The sequence below is a fragment of the Hypanus sabinus genome, chromosome 14 (assembly GCF_030144855.1).
Source record: "Hypanus sabinus isolate sHypSab1 chromosome 14, sHypSab1.hap1, whole genome shotgun sequence".
Classification (NCBI taxonomy): Eukaryota; Metazoa; Chordata; class Chondrichthyes; order Myliobatiformes; family Dasyatidae; genus Hypanus; species Hypanus sabinus.
In genome coordinates, this window is record NC_082719.1 from 64,397,149 (window position 1) to 64,418,455 (window position 21,307).

The window sequence follows — 21,307 nt, forward strand, 5'->3', positions numbered from 1 at the left end:
AGCAGCTAAGTCATCAACGAATTTGTAGCTGCTATTTCCATTGTGCCCAACCAGTCAGTCATGGGTGTAGAGAAGCAGGCTAAGCACTCCAGGAAGGTGGTACACCTTGAGATGTGCCTGTGTTAATTGTCAGTGAGGTCTAGATGTCATTTCTGATCCTCAATAACTGTGGTCTCCCTATAATTCAAAAATCCAGTTGAGAGGGAAGTACAGAAGCCCAAGTTTTGAAACTTATTGATTAGTACCGAGGGACGGTGGCATTGAATGCTGAGCTGTAATCACTGATATACATATTGCTGTTGCCCAAGTGGTCCAATGCTGAGTGCAGAGCCAATGAGATTACATCCGCTATAGTCCTATAGTGGCGATAGGCAAATTGCAGCAAGTCCAGGTCCTTTTTTGGCAGTTCATTCTAACCATGGGCAACCACTCAAAATGTTTCATTGTAGTCGATGTGAATGCTACTGGGCCAGGCAAAACACCTTGCTCTTCTTGGGCAGGTGGGAACCTCCAAATACATCAGTGAGATTGAATACGTCTTTGAACACTCTTGCCAGCTGGTTGGCACAGGTTTTCAGTGCCCTACCAAGTACATGATCATGGCCTGATGAGTGTTCACCCACTGGAAAGATATTCTGGTGTCAGCCTCTGAAACAGAAATCACAGGGCCACCACATTCTGCAAGATTTGCACAGATGTAGTCGTATTTTCCCTTTCAAAGCTTGCGTAGTGTTTAGCTCATCTGCCAGAGAAGCATCACAGCTCTTTATGATGTTAGGCTTGCCTTGTAGAAAGTAATTTGTTTATTTCCCCCATTCGGTTTGATTACCAAAGATACTGGAAATACAGTTCTGAGAAGCAGACTCAGTTACTAGTAAATGCAGATAGCTAAGGTGAAGCAAAAACTGGATTGCAAGCCTGGCACCCTCTCTCAGTAAAAGGAATGAACCTCGTTATCAGATGCAAATATTGTGCACGGTGCACGTGTGAGATTGGGTAACAGATTGCATCTGGTGAGAAATGTCACCTCATCCTTTTAGCTATTAGAATATGTGGCTCCATCAAATTGCTGTCAAACAAAAATTTCCACTCTGAAGTCTGGTCATGTTGCCCCAGTATGGCAGGCATCTATTGATCTCATATACAGGAGTATCAGTTACAGCAACACCACATTCATACAATGCCTTTTATGGCCACTGGATATTCCAAAGCACTCCCTAGCCAATAAAGTAAATGCAGAATCCATTGAAATAGAATGACAGAAAATTGGTTTCCATGTAACAGTATTATTTTTTTGCTGAGATAATTACTGCAATTTTATACAGTTCTATCCATGATTAAACACTTCAGGTTTTTTATTACATGGCTGGCAGTTCAATCAATGTCTAAAAACAGAATTATTAAACTTAAGTATAAAATTTCTACTTGCAACCAGACATAGACTAATAGCTTAAGAGATCACGGATAGATTATAGTTCAGTGAGATAATTCCCTCACCATTCACTTTTCTGCATGCTAAATACAGGATTATTCAAATCAGCCATTCAATTTTGTTGGCACTGAGCGAATGGGTCTGGTGAAGAGCACTGGAGTCGGAGTAATGTGTTTTGTCAAGTTCCTCTCACATTAGTTTGAAAATTCACTTCTCACTATAAAATGCTTAAAGTGCCTTAAAATGTTTTGATTTCTTGATTTTTTCATGGAAATTCTTTAATGTATTTGATCATTCAATCATCTTAAGGATATTACAAATGTCAAATTCTAGGAATTTGTCTAAACTGCTATCTGATGGGAAATAGTGGCATCATAAATAGGAAAGCACATATACAACAGAAGAATCATTCACCAGTTAAGATGAATTCTGGCTTTCTGTCATGCAAAGCTCTAAGTATGGCATACATTGCCAAGTCCTGAGGTGACAGAATTAAAATCTCATATATCCTTTATAACATAAAAGGCCATTAGTTCAGAACAATCTTGTTCCCCGACTTACTTCTTATAATATACTCTCTCACACTTGCCCATCAGCTCTTTCCTGATTCCTCCACCAGTCATCTACCTTAGGGGTAATTTAGTGGCCAGTTATTCAACCAGCCCGTAATTTGTCAGAATGTGGATGAAACTAAAACATCTGGAGGTAACCCACGTGGTCACAGAGAAAAAAATGCAAACTCCACGTACAGTAGATAGCATCCAAGATCAGAATCAAACCCAGAATACTGGAACTGTGAGACAATTGCACTCCTGCTGCCCTAATTAGTTGCAAGGTTTGTGCTTCAGTTGCATAAGTTCATCAAACTTGAAGGAACAAAAATAAAAACAAAACACATTAAAGGTGAAAATAAATGCCTAGTAGAATAACAAAGACATAACTGGAACAATATCTACCAGCAAGAGCAAAACTAGATTAAATGGTAGACTGAGCAGCATACAAGGAGAGGGAAGAAATTTTCAACATTTCTGGTTGAAGCCCTACATCAGTATGAAGGGAAGCTAGTTAGTGTAAAGAGAAAGGAAGTGGGTGGATTCAACTGTTCAATTTTAATTGTCATTTTTCCTTGTAGTTTAACTTGTATTTTAAATAGCCTTCATAAACATAACAGTTTAAGCTCCTCTAGTGAAAGGATTCCCAACCTCTTTTATGCCACAGACCCCTACCAAGGGTTCGAAGGGTTCCGTGAACCCCAGGTTGGGAACGTCTACAGTGGCTGTCCGAAGTATAATTCTGGAAGCTTCTTAGCTTCTTTGTTCTGGAGGAATATTTTCTCATTGGCCAATTTTGTTACAGTATTTTCCAATTGGATTATCTTTATCTATGCAATTTTCTCATTTTTATGTTAGCACCATCCTTTTCTTTAGCTTTTCTTTGAAGTAGTAAGACTCCTATCACTGTCCTGTTTCTGTTTTCTTTGTTCCATTAATTCTTAATAAACTACTGTTAAGCAATAAATTTTATGCCTTGTCCCTGACTGCTAAAAGGTCCTGGAATTTGAAATCTTGCTATTTACACCAGAATCTTGCAATTTCATATGGTAGGCAGAATATTCGCAGAATGCAGTTACACAGAATGCTTCAAGACAGAGAGAGAATTTTGGGCGCATAAACAAAAGTGGTAATAACTTCCTCTTTATGTCACTCTCTATTGTCTGAAAGAAAAACAGGTTCGGACTATTGAGAAGAAGAAGAAATATGTTAAAATACAGAAAATGATTGCTACCGATTTAGAAATAATACCGTGTGGTTGGTTTCATCAAGTGTGTGAGCGACTGAAAAAGTTAACGAAGCAAGTAAACACTTTTAATAATAGAAAGAAGTGCAACGTTTGTGACAAACTACAAATACAGCTCGACAGAGACAAAGTCTAAAGAGTGAACCTTTACATTAACAAAACGAGCAAAAGAGCGTGGTAATTCAATCGATGTGCATTGTATGAAGTTTCAAACTGAAGTAAAACAAAACTAAAAAGCACAGCTCCGACTTCAAGGCAGTGGTCCTGCTAGTGGCACAACTGCTGGTGCTCCACCTGGGGAATTAGAGCTCACATGGAAGAGCCTCCCTGTACTGAGCCTCCATCTGAACTACAGATAATTACAGGATGAACGTGACCTGCACTCTAGCAGCTTGAGGGACGGTAAGACCACATGACCATAAGATATAGGAGCAGAATTAGGCCATTTGGCCCATCGAGCCCGCTCTGCCATTTTATTATGGCTACTCCATTTCCCTTACAGCCCCAAACTCCTGTCTTCTACATGTAACTCTTCATGCTCTAACCAAGAACCTATCAAGCTCTGCTTGAAATATACTCAATGACTTAACCCCACAGCCGACCATGACAATGAATTCCACAGATTCACCACGCTCTGGCTACAGAAATTCCTTCTCACCTCTCTTCTAAAAGGACGTCCCTCTAAACTAAGGCTGTGCCTTCCAGCCCTAGACTTACACATTATAGACACATCCTCTCCACATTCACTGCCTAGTTCTTTCGATATTTCCTTGGTTTCAATGAGATCACCTCTTCTAAACTCCAGCAAGTATAGTCTCAGAGCCATCAAATGTGCTTCATATATTAACTCTTTCATTCTCCAAATCACTCACATGAACCTCCTCTGGAACCTCTCCAATGTCAGCATGTGTTTTCTTAGTTAAGAGGCCAAAAACTGGCTCACAATACTTCAAGTGTGGTCTGACTATTGCCTTATAAAGCCTCAGCATTACTCTTATATTCTAGTCCTCTTGAAATGAATACAATGCATTTGCCTTCCTTACCACAAACTCAACCTGTAAGTTAACTTTCAGGAAATTCTGCACAAGGATTCTCAATTCCCTTTGCATCTCTTGACTTTTTAAATTCTTCTCCCAGTTTAGAAAATAGCCTATTTGTTTATTCTTTCTACTAAAGTGCATGACCATACACCTACCTGCACTATATTCCATCTACCACTTTTCCCATTTTTCCAATCTGTCCAAATCCTTCCTTTTTGCTCATCACTACCTGCCCCCTCCACCTACCTTCACATCATCTGTCAATTTGGCCACAAAGCCATCAATCCCATCATACAAATCGTTGACATATCTCTGGTGAGACCACACTTAGAGTATTGTGTTCAATTCTGGTCACCTCATTATAGAAAGCATGTGGAAGCTATGGAGAGGGTGCAGAGGAGATTTACCAGGATGTTGCCTGGTTTGGAGAACAAGTCATATGAAGCAAGGTTAGCAGAGCAGGGATTTTTCTCTTTGGAGCGTAGAAGAATGAGAGGGGACTTGACAGAGGTCTACAAGATTATGAGAGGCATAGGTAGAGTGGATAGTCAGTACCTGTTTCCCAGGGCACCAAAAGCAAACACCAGAGGGTATATGTACAAAATTAAGGGAGGGAAGTTTAGGGGAGACATCAGGGGTAAGTTTTTTTACACAGGGGGTTGTGAGTGCCTGGAATGACTTGCCAGGGATGGTGGTGGAGGCTAAAACATTAGGGGTATTTAAGAGCCTCTTGGACAGGCACATGGATGAAAGAAAAATGGAGGGTTATGGGTTAGTGTGGGTTTAGTACTTTTTTTAAGGATTATATGGGTCAGCACAATATGGAGGGCTGAAGGGCGTACTGTGCTGTAGTGTTCTATGGTTCTATGAAAAGAAGCAGTCCCAATACCGATCCTTGGGAAACACCACTTGTCACTGGCAGCCTCTTTATTCCATTCTTTGTCTCCTGCTAGTCAGCCAATATCCTATCTGTGCTAGTATCCTTCATGTATTACCATGGGCTCTTGTTAAGCTGCCTCACATGTGGCACCTTTTCAAAACCTTCTGAAAATCCAAGTAAGCAATATCCACTGACTCACTGTCTATCCAGCCTGTTATTTCCTCAAAGCATTCCAACATACTTCCCCTTAAGGAAACCATGCTGACTTTGCCCTACATCATCATGTCTGTCAAAGTACCCCAAAATAACAATAGACTCCAAGATCTTCCCAACCACTGGCCTATAGTTACCTTTCTTCTGCCTCCCTAGAATGGAATGACATTTACAAATTTTCAGTCCTCCAGATCCATTCCCAAATCTAATGATGCTTGAAAGATCATTACTAATGCCTCCACAATCTCTTCAGCTATCTTTTTCAGAACTCTGGGGTGACAGCTATCAGTTCCAAGTGACTTATCTACCATGAGACCTTTCAAGTTTCCCAAGCAACTTCTCCTTATTAACAGCAACTACACTTACTCCTACCCTGACACTCTCAAATTTCTGGCATCCTGCTGGTGTGTTCTACAGTGAAGAGTGAAATGAAACATTTATTGTTCGCTTGTCATTTCTTTGCCCCCAATTACATCTCCAGCATCATTTTCCAGCAACCCACACAAAACGCTGGAGGAACTCAGCTGGTCAGGCAGGATCTATAGAAAGGAGTAAACAGTCAATGTTTCAGGCCAAGACCCTTCAATGGGTCAAAGCCCCCAACAACAATTTTCATTACACTCCAGCAAAGCCAACCTAAGTTGCTGAACTAATAATCTTTGAACTTCTGGAATTTTGAAAAAATGCCAACAAGTTCAGGGCATTTGCATACTTAGGCATAAAATCTTGAATGTTCAAAAACTGAAACAGAATGAATATTCCTATTTGCCACAGAACATTGAATGTTTTCCAACAAGATCCTGTCCAATAAGTGAATGCTGCTGCCACAATATACCAATTATTAGCATATACAACAGTGCTTTGCTTATTGTTTTGTTCACAAGAAAGTTTACTCACCATAATTCTAAACCATCTTCCAAGAGATAAACATGGGGAGGCTGTGCAACATCTGTACTCAACTGAATGACTGGCAACAAGAATGGATAGAGATTTTTGCTGTCTGCTCCCAAGCCCTAGAGATAAATAGCAGGAAAAGTGAGCAAATAATTCCACTACATAAGTAACATAGTAATATAAGTAACAACAGTATAATCAAAATGGGTTCAAATGCATATTACATCCAAATGTATCTGATGAAAATAACTTACCTGCAGATAAAGGAAAATTATAAGTAAGAATGCATTTAACAAAGTCAAGAAGAACAACAAAGGAAGGGGAAAAAGTCCAGAAAATACAGCAACTAAACAGAAGTATGAAACATTGTTGATATAAAGGAAGAATTATCAAGAGAACTGAACTTCCTGTCAACAATGTGTACTTTATTCAAAATAAAACAAGTAAAATAATTCTTAAGGATAATTGAAACACAGCTGTATACAGTGCCTATAAAAAGTATTCACCACCGTGGAAGTTTTCATGTTTTATTCTTTTACAATGTTGAATCACAATGGATTTAATTTGGCTATTTTGACATTGATGAAGAGAAAAGACTCATGTCAAAGTGAAAACAAATTTCTACAAATTGATCTAAATTTATTACAATAGTAAACACAAAATAATTGATTGCATAATTAATCACCCTCTTCAAATCAGTAATTAGTAGGTGCAGCTTTGGCAGCAATTACAGCCTTGAATCTATGTGGATACGTCTCTATCAGCTTTGCACATCTGGACACTGCAATTTTTCCCCTTTTTTCTTTACAAAACTGCTCAAGTTCTGTCAGATTGCATGGGGATCATAAATGAACAGCCCTGTTCAAGTCCAGCCACAAATTCTCAATTGGATTGAGGTTTTGACTCTGACTTGGCCACTACAGGACATTAACTTTCCTGTTGATTTTAAGCTATTCCTGTGTAGGCTTAATGCTTGGAGTCATTATCTTGCTGGAAAACAGGAATCTGCTATAATTGTGCCAGGATAACTTGGCACGGGTTTAGAGGAGAGACAGGTTTCCTGGCCACAAAGTGTCAAACAGCATAGAACTGCAACATCCACTTATGTTTAGCTCAGTTTTTGAGCATTTTTATAGAGGATCCATTGGCATCTTAGTAGAAAACTGACTCTCCTGGCACAGAGTTTGTGGTCAGCCTTAAGTGGCCAGCACTCATGGTAAAAGCTAGTCCGTGGTAAAAGGTCATCAATACCTTATCCAGATCTCCAATCACCAAGTTTGTCCCTCCATGTCAGCTCAGTAAATAGTGACACCTACACAAAAACCTTGTGCACATTTTTATAATACAAAATAGATAGGGTCTGGTGGCAGAAGTGTACAACCTCCTTCCAGAAAATTGAAAGCTGGCTAGCTTAAACATTACTTAGATTGTCAAATTTTTCAAAGCCATTAAAATCTTTCAATGCTTCTAACATGTTGATATTTAGAAATATTCAAATTAAGTTCAAAAATGAACATGAAAATTCAAATCATAAAATTAAAATACTTTTAAACATAAAACAACTCAAACTATAAAGATTATTGAAGAACCTATTTTGAAAAGAGCAATACAAGTCCAAATAACTGAAGTAGCAGTTGGGAAACACTTTGGGTCCAGTAATCACAATGGGGGGATAAAACAATTCCACAGGTTAAAGTCTTGAACTCAAGCAGGGGCAAATTTGAGGGCATTAGATAGGATCTGTCTGAGATCGACACTAGCAAGCATAGTCCAATGAACTTGGCTTCAGTTGTAGGAAGTCATGAGAGAAATCTGAAGCACAAGATCTACCATCATTTGGATAGTCATATCTGATGACTGTTTTGGAGTTTTTCAAAGAGGAGACTAAGGGACAGATAAAGGTAGCTAGTGGATGACATCTGCATGGTGTTTAGTAAAGCCTTTGACAAGGCCCTACATGGCAGGTTCACCTGGAAAGTTAGGTTTCATCAGATTCAGTGACAGCTAGCCAGGTGGATTCAGAGTTAGATCAATGATAGGAGGCAGGAGGTGGTGACTGCAGGCCAATTCTCTGATTAGAGCCCTATTGACAAGTGGGGTGCCCCAGAAGTCAGTGTTGGGATCTCTGTTATCATTAATTATGTAAATGGCTTTGATATAAATGTCCATGGCATGATTAGACAGATGCTAATGTTACCAATTTTGAGAGTCTTGTTGATAGTGAAGAAGGATACAGTGAATCATAAAGAGATTTTGGTCAGTTAGGGAGATGGGATGAAGAATGGTAAATGGATTTCAAGTTTGCTAAGTGTGATGTTACGAATGTGCCACAACTCTGAGGGGCCAAAGGGTACAAAGTAGCCCCCTCCTTTTTGAGAATTGCAAGATCGCTATTAATTTGGGTCTGGGACCCAGGAAATGAGAGAGAGACACGCAGAATCCTCAAGGTTTGGAATGTGTCCTGGGCCTCCGAAAGACAAAGCCACGGATAACGGCCATTGTCTCTTGGAGACGGAATTGTGTACTGAGTACTGTACTATTCATTGAAGCCCTCAGGGAATGAACAGAGTGGGCTGGTTGAGGGATTGCATCATCCCAACCTGATTGACATCTGAGACCCCGTGAGTAAGGATAAAAGAGGGTCTGGGGAACAACCCCTTTAGACACACCAGGAGAAAAGCTAGAAAACCTGTGACAGCGTTTAATAGCAACAGCCAGTGGGGGGGCCTGCGTGTGTCCTTTCCCTTTGCCGGGATTGGGGCCTTACCACGGAAGAATGGCTTTAGCTAAAGGAGAAATCAACACCAATGGAACTCTGGAAGGATCGACATCATAAAAAGGAAAAGCTGGCAAGCTTCTAAAACTCTCTCTTGACTCCAACCAAAGGCTGCAGCCTGAATGAACTTGAGTGACTTTTATATTTCCATCGGACAATACATTATCCCCTAGACAACGATAGAGCTATTTCTTATTGATTATTATTATACCCGCGCTTTTAGATTTAGTATTGACGACATATATTATCTGTATGTTTGCATTGATATTATTTTTGTGTATTTTTACCAATAAATACTGTTAAAAATAGTACCATCAGACTTCAACTGACCTCTCTATCTTTGCTGGTAAGTGACCCAGTTACGGGGTTCGTAACAGTGACATAATGAATTTTGGACATTCAAACCAGGGTAAGACTTATACAGATAATGACAGAGCAATGATGAATGTCTTGGACAAAGGTAATTGGAAGTGCAAATGCAGTTCACTGAAAGCAGCTACGCAAGGAAGGTATGGTGACGTAGATATTTAACATAAAGGCCTTTATCAGTCAGGGCATTCTGTCCACATTAGCTGTTTTTAAAAGTATCTCTGTCCACATTAAAACGGATATTTTGGCGAATCTCTTCCTACCGCGCATGCGCAGGACACTTCTACAGAAAACAAGCGACATGTTTGGTGTTGAATCTCGCCGTGAAAGTGCTCGTTTGGGCAGTTACAAACTAGAAAAATTTAAACAACGGACAGCTGCTGGATCTCACGCAGAAGGATTTAAAAGTTAAAAAAAAACAAATACTGGAGCGTATGGAGGCAACCGACAGGGAGTTCACGGACAGTATGACCCGGCTGACGACGAACAGTGAAAAACTATGAACTCTGTTGCATTAATAAAGCCCTTTGTTAAATGTATAAAACATGTCTACATCAGTATTATCTTGTATTTCCATACAATGTTACATTAGGCTGTTACACATCTATTGTCAGAGAAGTACTTGCATAAATAGGTAAACCACCTTCATACAAGCAAGGACAGAAAACAGGGCAAAGTGAGTATACTTATTTAATCAGTAAGTTATGGGTCAAAGTATTTGGTGAGTACATTTTTAACTCCTGTGGCTTCAGTCTCGTTGCCGTCTGCTCTGAAATTGTTAAGTTGCATTCAAGAAAACAATGAAATGGCGCGCTGCTGTCACCATCTGTTCTGGCACGTCATGACTGTGTTTTTAGATTTCTCCAGTTATCCCGTCCACACTGCTCCGGTCAATCCAGCGTTTTCAAAATTACACACTTTGGAGAGTGCTTCTGAAAACCTCCGTTTTCGGGGGACAATAACGCTGTTTGAGTGTGGACGGAGGGTAAAAACGAAGAGAAAGAGCTTCGGTTACAGATTTATCCAGTGTAGTGTGGATGTAGCCATAGGAGAAGGGACATTATGCTGCAATTTTATTAAGTCACTAGTGAGGCCACACTTGGGAGTATTGTGTACAGTTTTTAATCACCCTTTACAACAATGACATTGTCAAACTAGAGAGGATGCAAAAGAGATTTACAAGGATACTGTTTTGACCAGAAGGCCAAAGTATATAGGGAGAGGTTGGCCATACTGGATCTTTATTCCCTAGAGCACAGGAGCATTAGGGGAGATTTTAAAAAGAGCTTATTCGTCTTATTTAAAAATACCATCTCAGATGAATCTATGAAAGATATGTTAATTAGGAGATCCAATACATTTTCCTTTAGGCAGGTTCCCTTATCACCTATCTGGTCAAGTTTAATACTACTAAGTCATGAAGTTGAACACTGAGGTCCCACCATTAGTGACTCCTTTCTGTTCTTAACATCCTTTTCCAAGTAGTGTTCTACTAATTCATTAGCTGAAGGCAATTAGATGGTAATCAGGAAATTTCCTTGTCAGTTTTAGGCCTTAAGCCACTTCCTCTCAATCATGGGGCATTATGCTGTCATCCTTTATTCTCCAAAATCTGCTATGTTGGCGATGAGCATGATGCCATGAAAGTGACCACGAAAGATACTTGATTACTCTGTGAGATAACTCTCCTATTAAAGGTACAAAGTCTTCAACATTAACAGGTTCAGATGAATTTGTGTCTGAATTTGATGCCACTTAAAACCAAGCAACCCACACAAAATGCTGGAGGAACTCAGCAGGCCGGGCAGCATCTATGGAAAAGAGTATAGTTGATATTTCAGGCAGAGACCTTTCAAGGAGGACTAAATCTTCCCAAAAATCTGCAGATTTTCTCTTGCCACTTAAATCCAGTCCAAGAAAAAGTATCAAACCACTGCAAAATTGGGACAAAATTGTTTCATTTCTCCAAAATTGATGATTTGTTGAAATAAAACATTGAGCAACGGAAGCCCATTATTGTTTCAATCACAAGCCAGTCTTGGTGATAAGAATCCTTGCAAAAGAAATACAAACAAATCTCGTGCCATAGAATTGGACTCTCAGAAAAGCTGAAGAAAGAACAATTTCAGTACAAGTTCACACTCAATGACAAGGTAATACATTCATTCAAACTGTACCTGAACTAGGTGAATCAGTGTGGTGAGAATTGCACACCGCAACATATTGTGATCTTCAGACTGCTTCCAAAGCAATGGTAAATACTGTACCAAACATCCAACATAAGGCCGAATCTATAATTTAAAAAAGAAATCTTGAATCAAAATTTGAAGCAGCAAACAAGTTCAACTATACCATAATTGTTCAAATATACAATAATTGTTCAAAACACACTTAAAACAATAAGTACAAAACTAGTCGCTGAACAAGGGTGCAATCAAACGTAACTTTCCACATTATCTACCATTTGTTTTCTACATTCAAATATGAATAAATTTGTGGTGACCCACAAAGTAACCCTTTAACTGAATACTTTACACTACCACAGGAAGTTCATAAAGCATCAGTATTTTATAAAATGTTCAAGCACTCTGTGGGTAAACTGTGTAACAATCTCAAAGCAGAATGGCAGAAGGATCTTGGAAGCGATATTGAAGATAATGAGTGGCCAAATATTTTATCAAATGTAGGTAGACATATTAGGGAAGCGAGAGGGAAATTTATTCAGTATCAGATAGTACACAGGTATTATTGGACACCAACTAGACTCTACAAAAAGGGGATTGTTGATAATCATTTATGCTGGAAATGTAAAAATGAGGTGGGCACATATTTTCACATGATTTGGGAGTGTTCCATGGTTCGTCCATTTTGGTGTAAAGTTCTTGATTTGTTGGGGAATTGTTCAGGTCCTACACTGCCCTTGTGTCCACCGCTTTGTCTCTTGGGTGTTAGGACAATGATACTTAATGTAAACAATGACAAATTTACTATTTTAAAGGTGGGTCTCATCACAGCTGCAAGAATTATATTGCAAAACTGGAAAAAACCCAGATGTCCCACTGTGAGGGAATGGACTGAGGAAATGGTTAAGATTTCATCATATGAACACATGTTGGGAAGAATTAACAGTGAGGGAAAAGTGCAAGAATCCATTTTGGTTGTATGTTAATTTAAACTTAAATTAGAAGTTTTTTTCTGTTTCTTAGTTTTATGTTTTCCTGTCATTGGGGTGGCTATGTAAATATGCTGTACTGTATCTGCTCTATGATATGCTGTGCTGCTTCGTAAAATAAGAATAAATAATAATAAAAAATTGAATTACAAAAAAATGAATAAATCTCACCAAATGTCAGCCCTATCATCGTTAGAATGAAAACCAAATTTGTACGTGATCAAGTTTTCAGTTTGAATAATTAGAACACTTCTGCAGTAAGTGTTATAAGATGTGCATATTTCTAAGACATTACCTGCATTCCAACTCGTTCGATGACACAAGAAATGACATGCAAAACATGCATCTTTGTATCACATTCTGTGACTTGTTGCAGCAATTGGAAGAGTAGACTGAAAATAGTTTCCAAGTACTACAAAAAGAAAATAAATTTACAATCACCCCAATTTTCTAAGTTACTTTAAGCAATAAGTTTATTTCAGAATCAGGTTTATTATCACCAACACGTGTCGTGAAATTTGTTAACTTAGCAGCAGCAGTTCAATGCAATACATAATATAGAAGAAAAAAAAGATAAAATAAGTAAATCAATTACAGCATACATATATTGAATAAAATGAAAATCATACAAAAACAGAATAAGGACAAAATCCACTGACAAGACAATACATTTGTGCTAGGAAGAAATTATTATTTGAATTGTTCAAAATCTTTTATTTCTATATCATATCACATTGCCAGCAAGAAGGTAAATAGCTGCCTATACTTCCCCCATAATCCCATCCCACCCTTTTTTTTGTAACTAGTGATTGGAAAATGTAATTTTTTGCACTGAATTACTCCTTCCATGCATAACAAGATGCTAATACCACAAATACCAACTTTCCAGCTTCATGCTTGCTATATTTTTACCACTTAGATCCACAACTGTCAAAACTTCAAAATTATGAGAGATTAGCATATTACAAGTTATCAGAAAGCCAAAAGAGAATAAATGCAGAGAGAACTTCAGTACAGTTACACTTGTTCTGACAATAAAATCTCCATCTTGAAACTCCTGTATCATTAAAACTGGGGAAGAAGCAACTCCTTTGTATCAAAAACTCAAAAGAACTACAGATGCTGGAAAGCTGAAATAAAATCATAGAACGCTGGAAAAACTCAGCAGATCACGCAGCCTCTTTTGGGAAGAGAAACAGAGTTATTGTTACAGATCCAGAATTCTTCATTGGAACTGAAAAAGAAATAATTTATTTTTGACAGCAAGGAAAGTAGATGGGTGGATCAAAGGTAATATTTTGGTAAGATGTAATAACAAGGTAGTTAAGATGAAACATTTCTGTCCACTTAATGTATTGCCAACATTGCACAATCTGATTATATAAAAAAGACAAAAGGAAAAAGAAAGACAAGCAAAAATGACCAGTTCTAATACAAAAAGAAAAATCTGTATCAAGTCCTACAGGTGCTCAGATGGAATGTGATGTGTTTGTGTTGAACTTTATTATAATAGTGCCAGAAGCCACAGACAGATCAGTGAGAGCGGAATGTTGAATTAAATGGCAGGAAACCAGGACTTAAGGGTCACTCCCATGAACTCCACAAAATGATGACCTAATTTGTGCTTGGTTTTGCCAATGAAAAAGACCACATTGGAATATATTATATCGCAAGGACAAGAAGTGCATGACAGCTTCACCTGGAAAGACAATTTGGGTCCCTGGATGATGGTCTGTCAATAGGAAAAAGGACAGGGGAAAGAACAGGTTGCATGAGGAAGTGTGGTATGGCAGGGAACAAAAGACCATACAAAACCGAAGAGTAAATAATAGCCCTGTGTAAATGGTGGGCTCATGGTCCAGAAGGCAGCACGAGATGTCCATTAGGTGATATTTGGTCTCTACAAGACAAGGTTTGCTCATCATACTCTAACAATGGTAGCATTGTCAGCAGATTTGATGATGATCCTGGGGTTGGCTCTGAATGAGGGAAGTGCTAGAAATTCAGAGTGGTAGGTTGGTGCAAGTCAGGGGAGTGGAAAAACCAAGGTAGTCAATGTCCCATCAGAAGTCTTTTGTATGAAACACCATACCTTCATCTGAGTGTTCTCCCACAACATGAGATTCAAAGCTGCAAATCCTAAAGGACAAAAGTGGATTATTTATTTCCAAAAAAATTGGACTGCAAACAAGTAGTCTACATGATCACTCCATGACATGTGATAATCAGGAAAAGCTTACAAACAGAAATGTTCAGAGAAAGCATTGTACACAATTCCACAAAGAGGAAAGGAAAGGATCTTTAGCTCAGTCATCGCACAAACTTATGTTTTTGCCTGACAAAATGAAATAACATGTAGCCAGGCTTCAACTTCTCAATAAATGAAATACAATCAAAACAGTCTTTTAAATGGGAGAAATTAATGCTCGCGTCCGTTGTATTCTAAGTAAATGGCAACTCAATTAGAACTGTCACTTCATTTCTTCCATTTTGTACACAGCCTGAAGTAGCAATCACCAATATGTTCAAACAAGCAAACAAATACAAGATGACTTTTCAGGATCTGAATTCAAAACACTAACATCTGATTGGCTATGTCACTGTGATATGCGGTGATATGAAGTGAAGTGATGTTTTGATAGTTATTGGTTTCTGGGCTGACCATTTCTTAAGTGGTAATGCAATCCATATCAAAGCTGAACATCCAAGGCTATGCTGCCTGCCAAAATGGCTTAACAAGGCTCACAAATGCTACAATTTTGACTCATTCAAGTTTTCCACAAAAATCAAGAGGAAACCTCAAATGAAATTGAAGAATTGATTTGTTAGTGGAATCTTACATATCAATGTGAAACTGATTCCCATGCAAACTGCACTTTAAAGTCTAGAGATTGACTTGACAGTTAAGATACTGCCAGCCTAAACTTTCTAGATCAAATGCATGCAACTTTATCAATCCCCTAGCATAGTAATTAGCGTAACACTTTACAAAGCCAGCATTCAGATGACTAGGGTTCAATGTCCACAAGTTTGTATGTTTCATACACGAGCATAGGGACTTCCCCAGATGCTCTTGCTGCCTCCCACATTCCAAAAGATGTATACGTTAGGGTCAGTAGGTTGTGGGCATGCTACAGTGGTGCCAGAAGTGTGGGGAAAACTTGCGATTTGCCCCCAGCACATCCTCGAACTGTGTTGTCCACTGACGCAAAACGAAGCATTTCATTGTTTGTTTCAATGTTCATGTGACAAAGCTAACCTTTAAAAATAATTTTAAGATTAACAGCATGTTCAAACAAAGCTCCAGAAGCTTCCCATAAAATACAACAACAAATGGCTGGCAAATAAAGAACCTAAGCTACAACAGTCATAGGTAGTAATGAGAGCCAGTTATCACTTCTCATTGCCTAGATGATAGAGGTTGGATTCTAAAATTAGCCTGGAAAGGTGGGCTGTCCATTTTATATTAGTGCTCATTCAGCAGTCATTTCAGATGCCTGCCTTACTGAGATATGGAGTTATCACAGTACATCTTGCTTATCCAACTCTGGATGACTGGTTGTGTGCAATCAAGCAGTTATTCTTGGGACTCAGCATTGCCAAGTTTTATTTAGTTTCATTTTTTGGAATGCAAGTTTGTGGTGCCATCACAAGACTTCAAGATACTCAGACTGTTCATCCCCATAAGTAAAAAAGCTTGCAGTCAAAGGGAATACCCTTGCTCTCAACCTTCAAAAAGTTCCAAACATTCATTCCTCGGCAGATCATGGCTACATTTTTTAGAATATACCATTCTGGTCATTCAATTCAGGTTTCAGGGACAACAGATCAGAATTCCACAGCTCTAAAGCATCACAAGCAGCATGAAGATCTTTACACTATTTGTGTATGCTTCACAAAGGTATACCCTCTTGGCAAGTGGAAGAGTTTGTGGAGAGAGTTCAAGATAAACTATCAAGATAACTTGTATGCATCTTGTGCTCAAATTATGTGAATATCAAATATCATGGATGTTGTAAAAAACATTTGGCTTAAGTAATGGAATCAAATAAGGACAGCAAAATGTTAGTCATCTTCCAAAATCGTAGCCTTCCAAAATTTTGCACAAATGGCAGTGTTTGATTTTCTATATTTAAATGCTAAAATGAAGATGCTGACTAGAACTTTTCAAGATTTCTTCATTAACATCTGTGACGGGACAACACAGATATGCAATCCTTGGATCTTTTTGCTGAAGCAGAATGGTGGATTAGATAGATCAACAGCTTGTAAACCAAAATGCTCCACTTGATATTTACAAATGACTTAAAACCAGATCTTTGCAAATAGTAAACATATTCAGTAATATGTGAAGAACTCTGCATCTCACTAATGGTGCGTAGTCTTTACAAAGCCAATGCTTTTTGGATACACGACCAAACATCCATGTTATAAGTACAGTATACTTCTGAAGTCAAAGATGGATGTAAATCAGGAGGTCACTGTCACTGTTGTGTGGCTGAAAGACTTAAAACAATTATTTCTATTTTTCAAAACTATATTTTCCATTGGTACTGCCTTCAAAAAAAATCTATTGATGCAAAATCTGCATCCAAAATGCAGCACATATTCAGGCAAGTTAATTTAGCCTACTCACAATGGGCAGGCAACTACAAAAATAAAATGTCTATATTTCAAAGATTGTAACAGACAATAAATCAAAGCTTTCCAAAAGTGGTCTCAAAGCTTGCCATTAATGGTGGAAAATGAGAAAGAACCACACAGGACATGTCTATGGCACAGAAATGCAAGATTACAAAGTCAAAGCAGTAAGTGAAAAGCATCCAGCCATTCTTGCTGATCATGACTAACCCTGCATCAGACAAAGAAACTTACAGAAGAATGACTAAGGCAATGGCTGAATTCATGTAGATGATACACACACCAACACATCGATCATCATGAAAAACAGCCAAAGGTCTACACTGGATGTGTGGGAGGGAAGGAGGATTTTGGACTAATGAAGGCAACAATTGGAAAAGACTTTTTAAATGGTAAAATTAGAAATCAGTCATTTAAACAGACAGACTATTAACAAAAATTGCAGTTGACCAACAATAGGAGATACTGACATACGGCATGGATAAGGTACAAGAGCATCCTAATGAAAAATCAAAGTGTGCGTTATGTGAATACATAGTAAGTTGAGAGGAAACATGAGCATATATTTTAAATTATATAAAGGAAGATAAAAATGAGCATAAAATATATTAAGAAGTTAAAAAGGAATATAAGAAGTGTAGTTCCACACAAAGAAAGCTATCTAAAACTATGATCAACACATGAAAACTGAAACAAGAAAGATCACTAAAGACACCATTTACAAATGGGTAAAAGTATTTAAATTCTAATTAGGGAACTTCAGTCTGAAACATCAATTTGTTTCCCTTTTTGTCGATGTGCCTGACTTGATGAGCATTTCCAACATTCCCTGTTTTTATTTCAGATACTCACAGTCTATTAAATTTACAAGGACTATTTAAAACCAAATGCTCAATTTGTTTGCAAGTATGGAAATGACAAAGGAATTAGTTCTGCAGGTATCTGTAAATTTAGTGAGTAGAGTATGATTAAAAGTACATAAAATGAAATGAAGCAAGGTGGAATGATGTGCACTGAAAGGATAAACAAAGTTAGGAAAGAGATTACAATAACTATGCACATTTTTCAAAGATGTTTTGTTATTTATGCAAGACAACAGGAAGTGGCAAATATCCTGCACAAGTAAATCAGGGTATTTATTTATAACTATAGAATGGGGATCTATGAAAAATGACTTCTAATCAACCATAGCAGTTTGAGAATATTGAGACCCATTTCTTAAATTAGTTTCAGAAAAATGTCAGAAGCAATTGGATTGTTGTAAAGGAAATCATCTACTTCTGGCAAATGTGTGACTCCAGCCATTGAAGTGGCAAAGGTAAAAATGCTCATTTGCATCATACCACTCCAAACAAGACAACGAAAACTGCACAAACTCAAGAAAATGGCACATTGGCAAATCCAGACAACAGATGAACAATAAACATCATACTTAATAATTTATATTAAAATAACATTAGAAGAATTTTTATCAAAGCTCAAGTGTGGACAAACTTTTCAATCCTGTATTAGAACGTGAGATTCAACAGCACTTCATAAGCTACCATACAATTTAGGAGAATGCTCAGAGATTCATGAATATGTCATGCAAGATTAAACTGATACTTTCAGAAAATATAAAAGCAAATGGAATTAATATATTTAATATTGAATATATAAATTTTCTGGTGTGTCAAATGATGCAAAGGGCAACTAATTTGAACATTCATGTATCTTTACCAACACATTTTTATTAAACCTTGGCCACCGTTATTTTAATTTCCTTTTTCAGAGTTTTAAATTTCCTTGCTCAGTTGTGAAATTTCCTGTTCACTCAGGATTACTAGAGTTTGAAGATAAAAAATAAAATCTGAACTGAGAGTTGTGAGCATGTTTTATTAGTTTATATTTGACAAAATATTTAAGAAATCACTGTTAGTTTAGATTCCACAGCTAGATCATTGAATAATACAAAAATTATGCCTCTTGAATCTAAGCTGTAAAACCTGCTTTCAGATTATAGTAAATATCAGAGAATGCATTAAGTGCATTGGGAGCAAAGTCAATCAAAAGGATACAAACTTGAAAAGATTTTTTTTACTTTGCAGATAATACAACCAACAGTTACACAGCTTGTCACAGCATAAGCAACTACTGTACATAAGACCTTAAGTAAACAGTAGCAATCTTAAATAGTAAGGACAATTCCTTTCATATTAGATCATGGAGAACAAAATCAATTAAATATAACGATATTCATAAGAACACAAAACTGATGGTTTGTTTCATTAAAAACAAAGAAAAACTCTTTTTAGAGTCTATTATTTAAATCTCTAGATGCATATTATTGTGATTAAATCAATTATTTTGAGAAATCATACAACTGGCAACTATGAAAACTCAAGAACACTAGATACAAACAGAAAAATGTATTGACAGCTGTCTTAGACAGTCAGTTAACAAAAATACAATTGAAAATAATGCATTCAGTTCAGAGATAATATCTATCAAAATTCATGTTCTTATTTATAATAATGGTGAAATGAGTCACTTAATTTTCTGAAGTTTGCTAATCTCCAATTAAAAATAAACTGTTTTGGATTTTTTTTAAATTTGCAAAGCTAATATAAAATGTAAAGAATACTTACTGGTAAAAATTGTTCTGTTCTAAATTCGAAATCATCCACAGGTAATAAACAAGTTAAAGATTAACACTTTTGTAAAACTGATATCAAACAAATTCATCCAATATACCCTAAGGATAGAAAGCATCAATATACAAAATTGAAAACATGAACCTTAAAAAAACTCTGCATCATAAACTTACAAAATTAAGGAATGAATCTATGCAAGAAAACTCATGCTTAGAGTTAATTTCCTCGAGCCTATTGCTCTTCAGTTATTTAAAAATGCAGAAATATACTAACGGCTTTATTAGACTTATAGCACTATATTTAAATCCACTTTATTAACTCATTAAAGCAGATAAGGCTGTAAGATTAAATGACATTTACCAAGCAACAGCAAATGAATATAAAGGTAGGAAAATGGATCAACTGGCCAAAATTTTGAGACAAGATAAACCTATTTGGTAAATCCCCATTTCTAACCTCCATTTACTATTGGTTCAAGATCTTCAAACTACTTATTCTTTTCCATCAGTGTGCACTACTCAAATTCCTCTACTTCTTCACTTATTATAACATTTCACTGTATTCTACCAGCCAGGTCAAAGTTGCGAATTACATTCCTTTCGCGGTAAGATAACCTGATGAAATTTCTGGATTAATCTACCTTAACCACTGTTCACCACATTCTTCACATACACAGTTTACAGTTTATAAATAATATCAGAATTTCTGTGGTCATCCTACCAATCACTTATACAACAAGGTCTTAAATACTACAATAAAAATAAAATTAGCATAAAATCTCCAAGAGAAAAGGAACTATGAAGTCAGAATAATACATCTATAAATACACTGAAAAGGATATCAAGTTTTAGGGTTGTAGCTGTCTCAAGACGCACCTGAGGAAATAAATAAATTAAAATTATATGTGTTTAAGTTCCAAATTACCAACAGCTAAATTAAAATATAACATTTGCTTAAATCTTATTTCAATCCAAGCTCAACCTATTTAAATATTATGCAACCTTGATATAATGTGCCATGTTATAGCAAGGGTATGGATATGCTTGCAGGCAGGCACTATCATGACCCCAGGTCAGGATTTTTTTAAATGTTAGTTTCACATACATCCTGAGTATTCAGAAGGTTGAGGGGAGATCTCAGTGAAGCCTTTTGAATGTTGAAAGGCCTGGACAGAGTAGATGTGGAAAGGATATTTCCCAAGGTGGGAGAGTTGTGGACAAGATGGCACAGCCTCAAGACAGAGGGGCTCCTTTTCAAAACAGAGATTTCTTCAGCCAAAGGGTGGTGAATTTGTGGAATTTGTTGCCACATGCAGCTGTGGAGGCCAGGTCGTTGGGTGTATTTAGGGCAGAGATTGATAGGTTCTTGATTGGACATGACAGCAAAGGTTACAGGGAGAAGGCTGGGAACTGAGGTTGAGGAGGAGGAAAAAAGGATCTGCCATGATTGAATGGCGGAGC

General features: G+C 37.3%; 1 protein-coding gene across 2 annotated transcripts in view; it reads right to left on the minus strand.

Annotated features, from left to right (window-relative positions):
• The window catches only part of ipo11 (importin 11), a 414,929-nt gene that overhangs the window by 267,551 nt on the left and 126,071 nt on the right, over positions 1-21,307 (minus strand). For both annotated transcript variants that reach the window (XM_059989330.1, XM_059989331.1), the window contains exons 18-22: positions 20,689-20,722; positions 19,842-19,882; positions 12,869-12,985; positions 11,579-11,692; positions 6,260-6,375 (exon numbers count right to left, since the gene is read on the minus strand). In XM_059989330.1, the coding sequence (XP_059845313.1) occupies positions 6,260-6,375; positions 11,579-11,692; positions 12,869-12,985; positions 19,842-19,882; positions 20,689-20,722 (422 nt within the window). The remainder of the gene's footprint in view (positions 1-6,259; positions 6,376-11,578; positions 11,693-12,868; positions 12,986-19,841; positions 19,883-20,688; positions 20,723-21,307) is intronic.